Source organism: Salvelinus sp. IW2-2015, linkage group LG14 (genome assembly GCF_002910315.2).
Source record: "Salvelinus sp. IW2-2015 linkage group LG14, ASM291031v2, whole genome shotgun sequence".
NCBI lineage: Eukaryota > Metazoa > Chordata > Actinopteri > Salmoniformes > Salmonidae > Salvelinus > Salvelinus sp. IW2-2015.
The window spans coordinates 20,038,526-20,052,589 of record NC_036854.1 but is presented as its reverse complement, the minus strand read 5'-3'; the positions used below and the strand labels follow the sequence as shown (position 1 = coordinate 20,052,589).

The following is a 14,064-nucleotide window of genomic DNA, read 5'->3' as shown; positions in this document are numbered from 1 at the left end:
ACAGTGTACTCCCTGTAAAACAAATCAGAACCGTGGGATAAATAAAATCGGCATATAAAACAGACAATGAAAGCTCTTACAATATTTAGATGATTACATTTTTCTAAACCAGGTTATAGGCTGCATGTGCACCACCAAGTTAGAACTGAAGAGGTGAAAATAGCACAAATTATTAGGGTGAGGCACATTGAACACTGTTTGGGTCGTTGCATGTCAAAAAAGATACACATCATATAACACTACTTCACGTGTTAAATAAGCTTTTAATTTGACACTTCAAATAAAAAATTATATAATAGAATTGTGTTATTTAACCAGGTAGGCAAGTTGAGAACAGGTTCTCATTTACAATTGCGACCTGGCCAAGATAAAGCAAAGCAGTTCGACACATACAACAACACAGAGTTACACATGGAATAAAACAAACATACAGTCAATAATACAGAAGAAAAATAAGTCTATATACAATGTGAGCAAATGAGGTGAGATAAGGGAGGTAAAGGCAAAAAAAAGGCCATGGTGGCAAGGTAAATACAATATAGCAAGTAAAACACTGGAATGGTAGATTTGCAGTGGAAGAATGTGCAAAGTAGAAATAGAAATAATGGGGTTCAAAGGAGCAAAATAAATAAATACAGTAGGGGAAGAGGTAGTTGTTTGGGCTAAATTATAGATGGGCTATGTACAGGTGCAGTAATCTGTGAGCTGCTCTGACAGCTGGTGCTTAAAGCTAGTGAGGGAGATAAGTGTTTCCAGTTTCAGAGATTTTTGTAGTTCGTTCCAGTCATTGGCAGCAGAGAACTGGAAGGAGAGGCGGCCAAAGGAGGAATGTTGTGTGTGCTGAATTTTCACGTGCAAGCCAAGCGCCACCACTACTATCAGTAGCACTGTCAAAGCTGTACAAAAAAGGTTGGCAAACAAGCACACACCGGGCCACGAACAATGTGTTTACAATACCGCGTGGGTGAAAATAGACCAAATTATTAGAGTAAGGCACATGGTCTACTAACAGCTTACTACACAACATACACTTATTATTACTGTCTTGGCTACAGTATACATATCTCCCTTGCATATTACATCCTTACGCAGCAGCATACAATACATTTTTGGACTCACCTTGTGAAGGTGGCGCAGTGGTTCTTCGTGGGCAAATTTTGTCATCAAAGTGGCATTTTCTGGATTTATGGTGGGAACTCTGAAAAAAAAACACACAGCCACTCCATTGAATAACAGGCTAACGTTAGTGGTTGCTTTGCAATGCTTGCAGTTAGCCACTGATTCCTTTCAAACGACTCATTGTTGAATTTACGATTTCCAACTTGTGTAATCTTTATGTCCAATGGCCGATGAGCACCGATACATTTTTTCTATAATTTCTCTTCATTATTTTTCTTCATATGACAACAATTAAAAAGGATTTGCCAGTAGATTGTCCACTTGATTCATGATGATGACTGCAAGCTAAGACTTTGAAAGTAAGATGTTGACATGATCAGTCCAATCAAAGCTACTGTACATATAACGTGATTTGACGTCATTTTATCTGTGGCCAATGACCTTGAGCCTTCTTGGAAGGGCACTTGTAATAAATCAAATCAAACTTTATTTGTCACATGCGCTGAATACAACAAGTGTAGACCTTACCGTAAAACGCTTACTTACAAGCCCTTAACCAACAGTGCAGTTCAAGAAGAGTTAAGAAATATTGACCAAATAAACTAAAGTAAAAAATAAAAAGTAACACAATAAAATAATAACGAGGCTATATACAGGGGGTACCGGTATTATAACTCTATGGCAGGACCCAAAGGGCTGAAATTTTGGATGTCTACCCTTACTAAGCACTTAAACTTGGTGATGACGTACTGTCCCCATGAGTGACAGAACACTGAGCCAATCACGGCGCAATGCTCCTATTTTCTGCTGGCTCGCCCCAACACCACAGAAAGCACTGAGCTAGGCTTGAAACACCTGCATTTTGGAGCTGCCTCAAAAAAACAAAAAACAGACCATGTGTGTATGCAGCTTTATTAACTGAATTATACATATTTTTTTACATTGTTTGCAAACTGATATGTGACACGTATTAATGCCAACATAACATGCAAAATAGGCAAGCCCMAAAAAAATAGATAGTGAAACATTGATATACACTACTTCTAAAAATGGCCTGTTATCGAACCCACAAACTAATCTAAAGAAGGCCAGTTTTATTGCTTCTTTAATCAGGACAACAGTTTTCAGCTGTGCTAACATAATTGCAAAAGGGTTTTCTAATGATCAATTAGCCTTTTAAAATGATACACTTGGATTATCTAACACAATGTGCCATTGGAACACAGGCGGGATGGTTGCTGATAATGGGCCTCTGTACGCCTATGTCGATATTCCATTAAAAAAATCAGCCGTTTCCATCTACAATAGTCATTTACAACATTAACAATGTCTACACTGTATTTCTGATCAATTTGATGTTATTTTAATGGACAAAAAAATTGCTTTTCTTTAAAAAACAAGGACATTTCTAAGTGACCCCAAACTTTTGAACGGTAGTGTGTATATATATATAAAAATTGCAAAAAATTATCGTGCTCAAAGCAGCCCTGAATGATGGGTTGCCGTTGTCTGTGTGTATTTCAACCTATAGTACAGTACAGTATTTCTGCAATCCTCGGCACAGTGAAATGACAGTAAACTATAGTATTATTTCTGGCCTCTGGGGGCCATTGTTGCACCATGTATGCATTTTGCATCGCATACTAAACGACCTCGCTTTGAAAATCTGGCAGACTGCATATTTTCTCCTTGAAGCATTATGCCTTACAGGAAGGGACTATGAGACAGTATGAGGATGTGACTATGACTATGTGACTGTTTTTCACCCCATTGTAAAGCTCTCAAACATTCAGTTCAGATTCAAATTTAAGAGGAAGACGTGTAACAGATCCACAGAGAAGACTAAAAACGGATGTATGTCGTATTACTTCGCAATGCTTTCAGAAAACTATAGTAATTGTTGGTTTTTAGAATATCACATATTTGCAATTGTTTTGGTTTTGGAAGCACTGCAATGTTTTACACACCGTGAGACTGTAGGATGTTACCAATAATTTGTTGGTGGGATGGCGTGTCGTGTACCGTTAAACCAATAGCCTACAACAGAAACATGAATTCATTTGATTATCTGTCTTCGTTGTTTAAATTCAGATTTTGTTTGAACGAGCCGTACACGGATCGATACATTTTTTATATTGAAATATATATATACACTACCGCTAAAAATGGCCTGTAATCGAACCCACAAATAAAAACACTGACAGTGACCCCTCTAATAAAAACACTGACAATGAGTAGAACATCACGAATTAATTCTATGTATCTGAAGAAATTTCTGTCTGCCATTTTCTCATAATGTATTTATTGTTATCATAACCACAATCAATATGCGAAATTGGTTCTCATGCGCCACCTATTGGTTATATAATTCTACCCGGAAGCAGGGTAATATGTGAATTTCCGGTAATGTTAGCGTGTCTGGACCAATGATGTGTGTCTGGACTCCATTAGGGGGTTGCAGCTGTTTTGAGAGAAACAACAACAAAAACGGAGCGACTGAGGGGACTAGTTACCACAGAGTCAGTGCGTTCTCAGCCGGTTACGAGGGCTGAATCCTGGGAGCTAAGACCTCCTTTCCCACCCGGGGCTTCGCCGGCTTCTAATCACGGCCGCTCTCGGTGAGGAAACTCTGGCCTCCGCTTCCTTCTCCTCCGGCTCGGACACCGACGGAGCGTCGCCGCCCCCGCGGAAGAAACACCGAGCCTCGGCGGCGGAGGGAGCAGGAGAGCCCGGGGCTTCAACAGTTGCGACAGGCCTTTCTGGAGTTGTTTTGGGATTTACTACTACTTCTCCGCATCACCAAGCCACCTCTGCTATTCACTTTAACAGAACCCCTGTCAACAATCTTAGCGGCAATAACATGCAATCAAACGGGGAAGGACAAGGACAGGATTCGGAGCTTTCCTGCCTGAACAGCGCACAAAACGGGGAGTCATCCTCGGCGGTGGGAACACACTCCAATGGAGTTCTAACCAGCACAAACAATGGGAATAGTGTTGGAGCCGGACTGGGGTCTGGGACCTGTGTCGCCTCCACATCCTCGGGTTCGGAGGTTGGCTCCATGAAAAAGAAGAAACGACTTTCGCAGTCTGAGGAAGATGTCATCCGATTAATAGGACAACATCTCGACGGGTTAGGGCTAAAGTAAGTTTACACGATGTGTCATTCGAACGAAAAGCTCATGAAGTATACAAGCACATTAAATATTATTTATTTGTACGTGTTTTGAGCGAAACTGCATGGCGGCAGTTGATAACTGAATTCTGCGGTTGACGGACAAACATGGGGGAGGGGGTAGTTAGCTAGCAGGCTAACGTTAGTTGAAGGAGAAGGGGTCCATCTTGCACAATACGGAGTGGTAGCTAGATAGCGCAACTAAATGTTAGCTAGCCTTCGTTATGGGGGTTATTCTCACGCTTATACAGAATAAAAACACAATTTGGTTGGCTACATTTACCTCGAACCAACTTTCTTCAGTGAGTAGCTAGGCTAGCTAGTTAGTTGAACTATGCGTGTTGTGGGTTGTATTGACGTTATCTAGCGATATTTTTTTTACACGGATTGAAATCGCATTACATCACCTTGTAATCCAACGAAACATCCATAATGACTTGTGTGGCTACAAATTACGTATATAACCATAGGACGTATTTGACCATAGCCTGTCATGAGGGCCGATTAAATTTGGCCTGTTTTATTTATACTGTGGAACCATGTAGAGTAGTTTTCTGCAATGAAATATCTGCATTTAGAGGATTGCGCAAAAGTGCGTAGGGAGAACAACAATACCCTGTTGTAGAGCGGCGATTCGTTTTTCGTTTTGCGTTATCCCTTTATTTGTCCCTTTCGATGCTTTGGTTTTATTATTACATTGACATTTGGTGTTTACAAAGGGAACGTCGGTATAAGTTTTGCTTGATAAATTGTTGTAACGTAGAAAAACGGACGGGGTCATTTTGTATCCACTCAGTGGTTCTTTTGAAATATTTTGAGTGGCGGTCGTCTTCAACGACAACAACCATTATCTATCATACAGCCAGCCCCCTTATCATACCACTGCACTGTTACGTTTATCTTTCGAACTACTTATGTGATGTGATCAGACGTTGTCATCTTTATTTTTCTGCAAATAATAGTCTATCACTCATGTCAACAATGTCAGTAGTGCAAATTAAGACACAAAAATCGCAATTTATAGCACTAGATGCACTTTAGGTCAGAGTGATATTTAACTCGTTTTATCATTATTGGTGCCTGGTGAAGTAGTCAGAACGGCTTCCCAACTTGGGTATGGTTTCATGGCGGCGCTTGAATTCGCGTCTAACCAGCAGTTTTAGATTAGAAACGTTGGTTGAATCTAATAATAGATGGCGCAAGCTGAACCCATCAGGACTCGGCAGGAAAACGATATTTTGAGCCCTCCAAGGCTAAATTGGCCCCTGTCACCATAATGAACTGTTAATGCAGTGTTCGATAGACCCAGGCTGCTACTGCTCGCCACTGACTGTGTGGTAGTGGGACTGACATTACACGGCCTGTTTGGGTGTGTTTATATCAGCAATATACATTGTCTGCTATGGAACTGACGACCCTACGTTTCAAATGTGGAACGGCAAGTGAGAACCTTGTCGGACTCAGCAGGGTGAAGCTGAAAACACTCTGCTGCGCCACTCTTCTTTGATACCTGAGGATGATGTCATCATGCCTTGGCATCAGTACACCCCCCCCCCCCCTCCACTCCATCTTAGCACAGACACCTTTTCAGCACACTTATAGCACTCGCAGTTGTCTGGTCTAGAATGATAACACATGCCACTTCTTATTGCTGGATATGGTTTAGGTGTTTGTTTTTCTCCCTCATTCTTTCCTTTGTCTGTCTGGTATAACATATCATGTCCATTGTCTGTCTTGTTGGCCAATATTAAGCAAACGTTTGCTATAAACAAACATTTAGGCAATCAGTGTTTAATCCACCTCTGTGATCAATCGGAGTTTGGGCTGACATTTCAGTTCCTTTACATTCTGTCTGTCTTGTTGTTCTAATGTTCAGTTAATGTTTGCAGTAAACATTGAGGTAATGTTTCCCCCCCTCTCTTCTCCGCAGTCAAACAGTGGACCTGCTGATGCAGGAGTCGGGCTGCAGGCTGGAACATACCTCAGCCACGAAGTTCCGCAACCACGTCATGGAGGGGGAGTGGGACAAGGTGGGTCCCTGGTTACCATAGTTACACCTGCACCTATAATGCTACGCTTAAGTTTAGAGACAGTACCGATAACATGGTTCTGTTACTAAGTGTAAGTATCTATCACATGTACAACACCAACATTAGTCTACATATGGAGTAAATGAACAGTGCTATTAATAAACATAGGTGCCAATCAATAAAAGCTTGCAACTCTGTGAAACAAATATATATGTACGTTTCTAGTAAGGGATCTTTAGGAATGTGTTATTTGATCATAAAACTAGCTCCTTTGGCTGCACTTTCTCTTCTACATTGACACAAAATGCTCACATTCCAAGAACCTTGGGTTTGTAAAAATGTACATCATATTTTATTTTTTATCCCATAAATGTACAGATACTACTGAGCACTATCTGAACTGTAGCAACAAAATGGCTTCACACTCCATGAAAATGACAGTTTTTGACTTCCTACACTGAGAAAGTGTTGTTACTGGTGGTGCCTTGTAGTAGTAAACTGTTTTGATTTGCCGTTTTTGTGGAGAGGAAGTGCTGAGCCAACTATTTGTCTCCCCCTGCCCCTCTCTCTTTGTTTTGGTCCAGGCTGAGAATGATCTCAACGAGCTGAGAGCACTGATGCATTCTCCGAACGCTATTGTGGTAAGCCCAAACCTGACCTCATAGACAGTCAGCCATGCAGTGAAAGGGGTATACACGGGTTCTAGAACGGTTCTGTCCCAAACCTGACTGTTCTAGATTAGAACGTGGGAGGCAGGTAGCCTAGCGGTTAAGAGCATTAGGCTAGTAACTGCGAAAGGTCACTGGTTAGAATCCTCAAGCTGACTAGGTGCCTGTATGCCCTTGAGCAAGCCACTTACCCCTAATTGCTCCTGTATGTTGCTCTAGGTAGGAACGTCTGCTAAATAATTAAAATATAAATTCACCCCTTTGTGAGGCATATCCTTTCTGGCTGTGGAATTTCAAGTGTTTCCCGGAATGCCTTGGAGGGACTGAATGGAATGTTTATAACAGATATTCTCATACATGGGGGTATAATATCCTGCATTTAGTCATTTGCTAGTCAGATGGTAAGTGTAGGGAATGTTTCTCAATTACATTTTGCCACCACTAGTATTATTTGACAACAACAAAAAATAATCCATGCATATTCTGATGGAGCCCTGAAATGGAGTTCATATACAGTACCAGTCAAAAGTTTGGACCTACTCATTCAAGCGTTTTTCTTTATTTATACTATGAACTATGAAGTAACGTATATGGAATCATGTAGTAACCCAAAAAGTGTTAAACAAATCAATGTTTTTTTATATTTGAGATTTTTCAAAGTAGCCACCTTGGTGACAGCTTTGCACACTCTTGGCATTCTGTTAACCAGCTTCATGAGGTAGTCACCTGGAATTAATTTCAGTTAACAGGTGTGCCTTGTTAAAGTGAATTTGTGGAATTTCTTTCCTTAATGTGTTTCAGCCAGTCCGTTGTGTTGTGACAGTGTAGGGGTGGTATACAGAAGATGGCCCTATTTGGTAAAAGACCAAGTCCATATTATGGCAAGAACAGCTCAAATAAGCAAAGAGAAACGACAGTCCATCATTACTTTAGGACATGAAGAAGGTCAGTCAATGCGGAACATTTCAAGACCGTTGAAAGTTTCTTCAAGTGCAATCGCAAAAACCATCAAGCAGTATGGTTAAACTGGGTCTCATGAGGACCGCCACAGGAAAGGAAGCCCCAGAGTTACCTCTGCTGCAGAGGATAAGTTCATTAGAGTTAACTGTACCTCAGATTGCAGCCCAAATAAATGCTTCAGAGTTCAGGTAACAGACACATCTCAACATCAACTGTTCAGAGGACACTGCATGAATCAGGCCTTCATGGTCGAATTGCTGCAAAGAAACCACTACTAAAGGACACCAGTAAGAAGGAGAGACTTGCTTGGGCCAAGAAACACGAGCAATGGACATTAGACCGGTGGAAATCTGTCCTTTCGTCTGATGAGTCCAAATTTGAGATTTTTGGCTCCGACCAAAGTAGGTGAACGGATGATCTCCGAATGTGTGGTTCCCACCGTGAAGCGTGGTGGTGTGGGGGGTGCTTTGCTGGTGACACTGTCAGTGATTTATTTAGTATTCAAGGCACACTTAACCAGCATGGCTCCCGCATCAATACGCCATCCCATCTGGTTTGCGCTTAGTGGGTCTATCATTTGTTTTTCAACAGTACAATAACCCAACACACCTCCAGGCTGTGTTAGGGCTATTTGACCAAAAGGCAGAGTGATGGAGTGCTACATCAGATGACCTGACCTCCACAGTTGGACCGCAGAGTGAAGAAAAAGAAGCCAACAAATGTTCAGCATATGTGGGAACTCCTTCAAGACTGTTGGTAAAGCATTCCAGGTGAGGGTGGTTAAGATAATTCCAAGAGTGCAAAGGCTGGCTACTTTGAAGAATATAAAAAAGTTTTATTTGTTTAACACTTGGTTACTGCATGATTCCATTAGTTTTTTTTCATAGTTTTGACGTCTTAACTATTATTCTAAAGTGTAGCAAATAGTAAAAATAAAGAACAACCCTTGAATGAGTTGGTGTGTCAACTTTTGACTGGTACTGTATATCATTCAGTGCTTCTGTGATTTGTAAATTATAGGAGTTTCCTCTCCCATGGGTACAGCAAGTTCATATGTCAACTAAAGAACCCTGAGGACTGCAGCTAGACTAAATTATACGTATCAGACCTAGCTAGCTCATTAGGACACAGGATAGGCTAGATATCAAAATGGTCTCCTATGGCTTAGCTTAGTCTTGCACCTGTGGAGTTTCATTTTGCACTTACTAGCTAGGCTTGTTATTGCGAATATAATCAATTTTAACTGTAAGATGTAGGCTATCCTATTTTATGAATGTTTAAAAACAAATAGCAAGTTTTTGCCCTGCATTATACCAAGACTGCATGCAATACACACACACACACACACACAAGTATGTGGACACCCCTTCAAATGAGTGGATTTGGCTATTTCAGCCATACCCTGTTGCTGATGGGTATATAAACTTGAGCACACAGCCATGGACAAACATCAGTAGAATGGCCTTACTGAAGAGCTCAGTGAATTTTAGTGTGGCACTGTCATAGGATGCCACCGTTCCATAAAGTCAGTTTGTCAAATTTCTGCCCTGCTAAAGCTGCCCCGGTCAACTGTAAGTGCTGTTATTTTGCAGTGACAATGTCTAGGAGCAACAACAGCTCATCCACGAAGGGGTAGGCCACACTCAAAGAACTGAACGGCTAAAAATTGTCTCTCCTCGGTTGCAACACACACTACAGAGTTCCAGACTGCCTCTGGAAGCATCGTCAACTGTTTGTCGGTAGCTTCAGGATATGGGTTTCCATGGCTGAGCAGCCTCACACAAGTCTAAGATCACCGTGCACAATGCCAAGCGTCGGCTGGACTGGTGTAAAGCATTGGTCCATGGAGCAGTGGAAACGCGTTCACTGGAGTGATGAATCACTCCTCACTATCTGGCAGTCCGACGTATGAATCTGGGTTTGGTAGATGCCAGGAGAACGCTACCTGCTCCAATGCATAGTGCCAACTGTAAAGTTTGGTGGATGAGGAATAATGGCCTGGGCCTGTTTTTCATCGTTCGGCTAGACCCCTTAGTTCCAGTGAAGGGAAATCTTAATGTTACAGCATACAATTACATTCTAAATGATTATGTCCTTCCTGTTTCTGCATGACAATAACCCTGTGCAGTGAGTGAGGTCCATACAGAATTTTTTTGTTGTGATTGGTGTGGAATAACTTGACTGGCCTGCACAGAGCCCTGACCTCAACCCCGTCGAACACCTTTGGAATGAATTGGAACGCCGACTGTGAGCCAGGCCTAATCATGTGTCCACATACTTTTGGTCATGTAGTGTATGTCAACCTAGAATGGCTGCTCTTATGATCATGGTTGGCACTTGACGATGGTAATTTATAGACCAGAGTCATAGATATAATTGAAAACATATGTGTCTGTTTTACGGTGCTTTACCTCGTTTTTTGGGCTGTGATAGACACTGCAGGCCCATAAGACAGACTCCCTTTTATTAATACCAGAAGTATCACAACTGACCAAAATACCCAGACTGGTTAACACTCTTGTTTGTTGTTACAAGTACAAGTATTAAGTTGAACAAGGAAGTGGCCAGTTACAACTGGCACAGTGAGGTCTCTGGGGTTAAGCCAACAAGGCCAACCATAGGCGCCCGTTTACTCTCACCATGGCAATGCTGCCTGTCACACAAACGATGTCGGTATGAGTGCCTGCCCCCTTTGGAGCACAGGATTAGTCATCGGGGGGTTGTTTTGAATCTATCAACACCCCTCCCACTCATTTTCTCATATTTCCTCACCCCTCTTTCCATCTCCACCTTTCTCTTCTCCATCTATCTCTACCCCTTTCCTTCCCTCCCTCTCTGTAGCGTATGAAGTTCCTGCTCCTGCAGCAGAAGTATCTGGAGTACCTGGAGGACGGGAAGGTTCTCGAGGCGCTGCAGGTGCTCAGGGGAGAGCTCACACCGCTCAAGTATAACACGGACCGCATCCATGTTCTCAGCGGGTACGTCATCACATCAGTGCCTCGCCCCACACACACGCGCGCGCAGTCAGTATGCCATTGTAGTCCCTTCCCGATCACATCAATCAACTATCGCAAACAGGATTCACATACTCAGTTCATCTATCACTTGATTAACATAAATCAAGTAGTCAACACAAGTCAATCATCAACTTTTACGCTGTCAAGTACAACGTGGACAGCATCCAAATATTCAGCATGAAAATAAAACAATAATGCCAACTACTGCATACAGATACTCAGTGGGTATATCAGTCTGTCCATTAGGCAGTTATTGAAAACATATAAATTATAAGGACAAACTAACAACCAACTTTGCATCAGTGGTTGATCATTCGTCACATTGTCCTAGTTCAATCTGTGTCTTTGGTGTAATAACCAGGTTATACAGTGTTACTACAGTAAATACAGGTTAATGATACTGTTATTACGGGTCATGCATAACAGTGATGTATCCAGAGGTGTGTGTTGTAGTCTGATTCACGTTGTTTTGTGTAGGTATCTGATGTGTAGCCATGCAGAGGACCTGCGCGCCAAGACTGAGTGGGAGGGCAAAGGCACAAACTCCCGCTGCCGACTACTGGACAAGCTACAGAGTGAGAACACTGACCACACACATTTTAAATATTACATTACATAGTAAAATATTTGAATCCACAAATCACATTACATAATAAAATATTCAGATATTTCAAAGGTCATTGATGCAAGGACGCTTAAGGAAACAAAAAGCACCTTTTCCTCCACACAGCTAGGCTGCCCATAACAGCTGGAACAGAGCAGACTACCTAGCCAGTTGTTTTGCTCTACTCTTAGGTAGGCCTGTAATCTGAAGGCCATGTACCATAGGCCTATGTACAGAACCAGTCAAAAGTTTGGACACCTACTCATTCAAGGGTTTTTCTATTTTCTACATTGTAGAGCAATAGGGAAAGGGGATACCTAGTCAGTTGTACAACTGAAATGTGTCTTCCGCATTTAACCCAACCCCTCTGCCTTAATCGACATCCGTGTCTTCGGCGCCCGGGGAACAGTGGGTTAACTGCCTTGCTCAGGGGCAGAACGACTTTTTTTTTTTTTTTTTACCTTGTCAGCTCGGGGATTCAAGAAGACATCACAACTATGAAATAACACACGTGGAATCATGTAGTAACCAAAAAAGTGTTAAACAAATCTAAACATATATTTGAGATTCTTCAAAGTAGACACCCTCTTCCTTGATGACAGCTTTGCACACTCTTGGCAGTCTCTCAACCAGCTTCACCTGGAATGCTTTTCTAACAGTCTTGAAGGAGTTCCCAAATATTCTGAGCACTTGTTGGCTGCTTTTCCTTTACTCTCATCCCAATCCCAATGTACTCATCCCAATGTACTTCCGGCGCCGACAGAGATGGCCGCCTCGCTTCGCGTTCCTAGGAAACTATGCAGTATTTGTTTTTTTTTTACATGTTATTTCTTACATTGGTACCCCAGGTAATCTGAGGTTTCATTACATACAGTCGGGAGGAACTACTGAATATAAGAGCAACGTCAACTCACCACCATTACGACCAGGAATATGACTTTCCCGAAGCGGATCCTGTGTTTTGGGGCAAACGAAGCAGTCTTCTGGTCGGGCTCCGGAGATGGGCACATCGCGCACCACTCCCTAGCATACTACTCGCCAATGTCCAGTCTCTTGACAACAAGGTTGATGAAATCCGAGCAAGGGTTGCCTTCCAGAGAGACATCAGAGACTGTAACGTTCTTTGCTTCACGGAAACATGGCTCACTCGAGAGACGCTATCGGAGTCGGTGCAGCCAGCTGGATTCTTCATGCATCGCGCCGACAGAAACAAGCATCTTTCTGGTAAGAAGAGGGACTGGGGGTTATATCTTATAATTAACGAGACGTGGTGTGATCATAACAACATACAGGAACTCAAGTCCTTCTGTTCACCTGACTTAGAATTCCTCACAATCAAATGTCGACCGCATTATCTACCAAGGGAATTCTCTTCGATTATAATCACAGCCGTATATATTCCCCCCCAAGCAGACACATCGAGGGCCCTGAACAAACTTTATTTGACTCTATGTAAACTGGAAACCACATATCCTGAGGCTGCATTCATTGTAGCTGGGGATTTTAACAAGGCTAATCTGAAAACAAGACTCCCTAAATTCTATCAGCATATCGATTGCGCAACCAGGGCTGGTAAAACCCTGGATCATTCCGCGACGCATATAAGGCCCTCCCCCGCCCCCCTTTCGGAAAAGCTGACCACGACTCCATTTTGTTGCTTCCAGCCTACAGACAGAAACTAAAACGAGAAGCTCCCGCGCTCAGCTCTGTTCAATGCTGGTCTGACCAATCTGATTCCACGCTTCAAGACTGCTTCGATCACGTGGATTGGGATATGTTCCGCATTGTGTCCAACAACAACATTGACGAATACACTGATTCGGTGAGCGAGTTCATTAGAAAGTGCATCGGCGATGTCGTACCCACAGCAACTAYTAAAACATTCCCAAACCAGAAACCGTGGATTGATGGCAGCTTTCGCGCAAAACTGAAAGCGCAAACCACTGCTTTTAACCAAGGCAAGGTGACCGGAAACATGGCCGAATACAAACAGTGTAGCTATGTGGCTGGGTCTACAGTCAATCACGGATTACAAAAAGAAAACCAGCCCCGTCGCGGACCAGGATGTCTTGCTCCCAGACAGACTAAATAACTTCTTTGCTCGCTTTGAGGACAATACAGTGCCACTGACACGGCCCGCTACCAAAACCTGCGGACTCTCCTTCACTGCAGCCGACATGAGTGATGGTACAGAACGGCATAGGCAAGTTGCAGTAGATGGTATCGAGTACAGTATATACATATGAGATGAGTAAAGTAGGGTATTAAACATAAAAGTGCATAGTTTAAAGTGGCTTGTGATACATGTATTACATAAAGATGGCAAGATGCAGTAGATGATAGAGTACAGTATATACATATACATTATATTAAGTAGCATTGTTTAAAGTGGCTAGTGATACATTTTTGATCAATTTCCATTATTAAAGTGAGCTGGAGTTGAGTCAATGTTGGCAGCAGCCACTCGATGTTAGTGTGGCTGTTTAAACAGA

General features: G+C 42.3%; 1 protein-coding gene across 2 annotated transcripts in view; it reads left to right on the top strand.

Annotated features, from left to right (window-relative positions):
- Nucleotides 1-3,522: 3,522 nt before the first annotated feature.
- Nucleotides 3,523-14,064, top strand: part of LOC111972645 (WD repeat-containing protein 26) — a 21,786-nt gene continuing 11,244 nt past the window's right edge. For both annotated transcript variants that reach the window (XM_023999664.2, XM_023999663.2), the window contains exons 1-5: nt 3,523-4,263; nt 6,224-6,323; nt 6,908-6,964; nt 10,793-10,929; nt 11,446-11,543. In XM_023999664.2, coding sequence (XP_023855432.1) covers nt 3,980-4,263; nt 6,224-6,323; nt 6,908-6,964; nt 10,793-10,929; nt 11,446-11,543 — 676 coding nt within the window. In that variant the 5' untranslated portion in view covers nt 3,523-3,979. The remainder of the gene's footprint in view (nt 4,264-6,223; nt 6,324-6,907; nt 6,965-10,792; nt 10,930-11,445; nt 11,544-14,064) is intronic.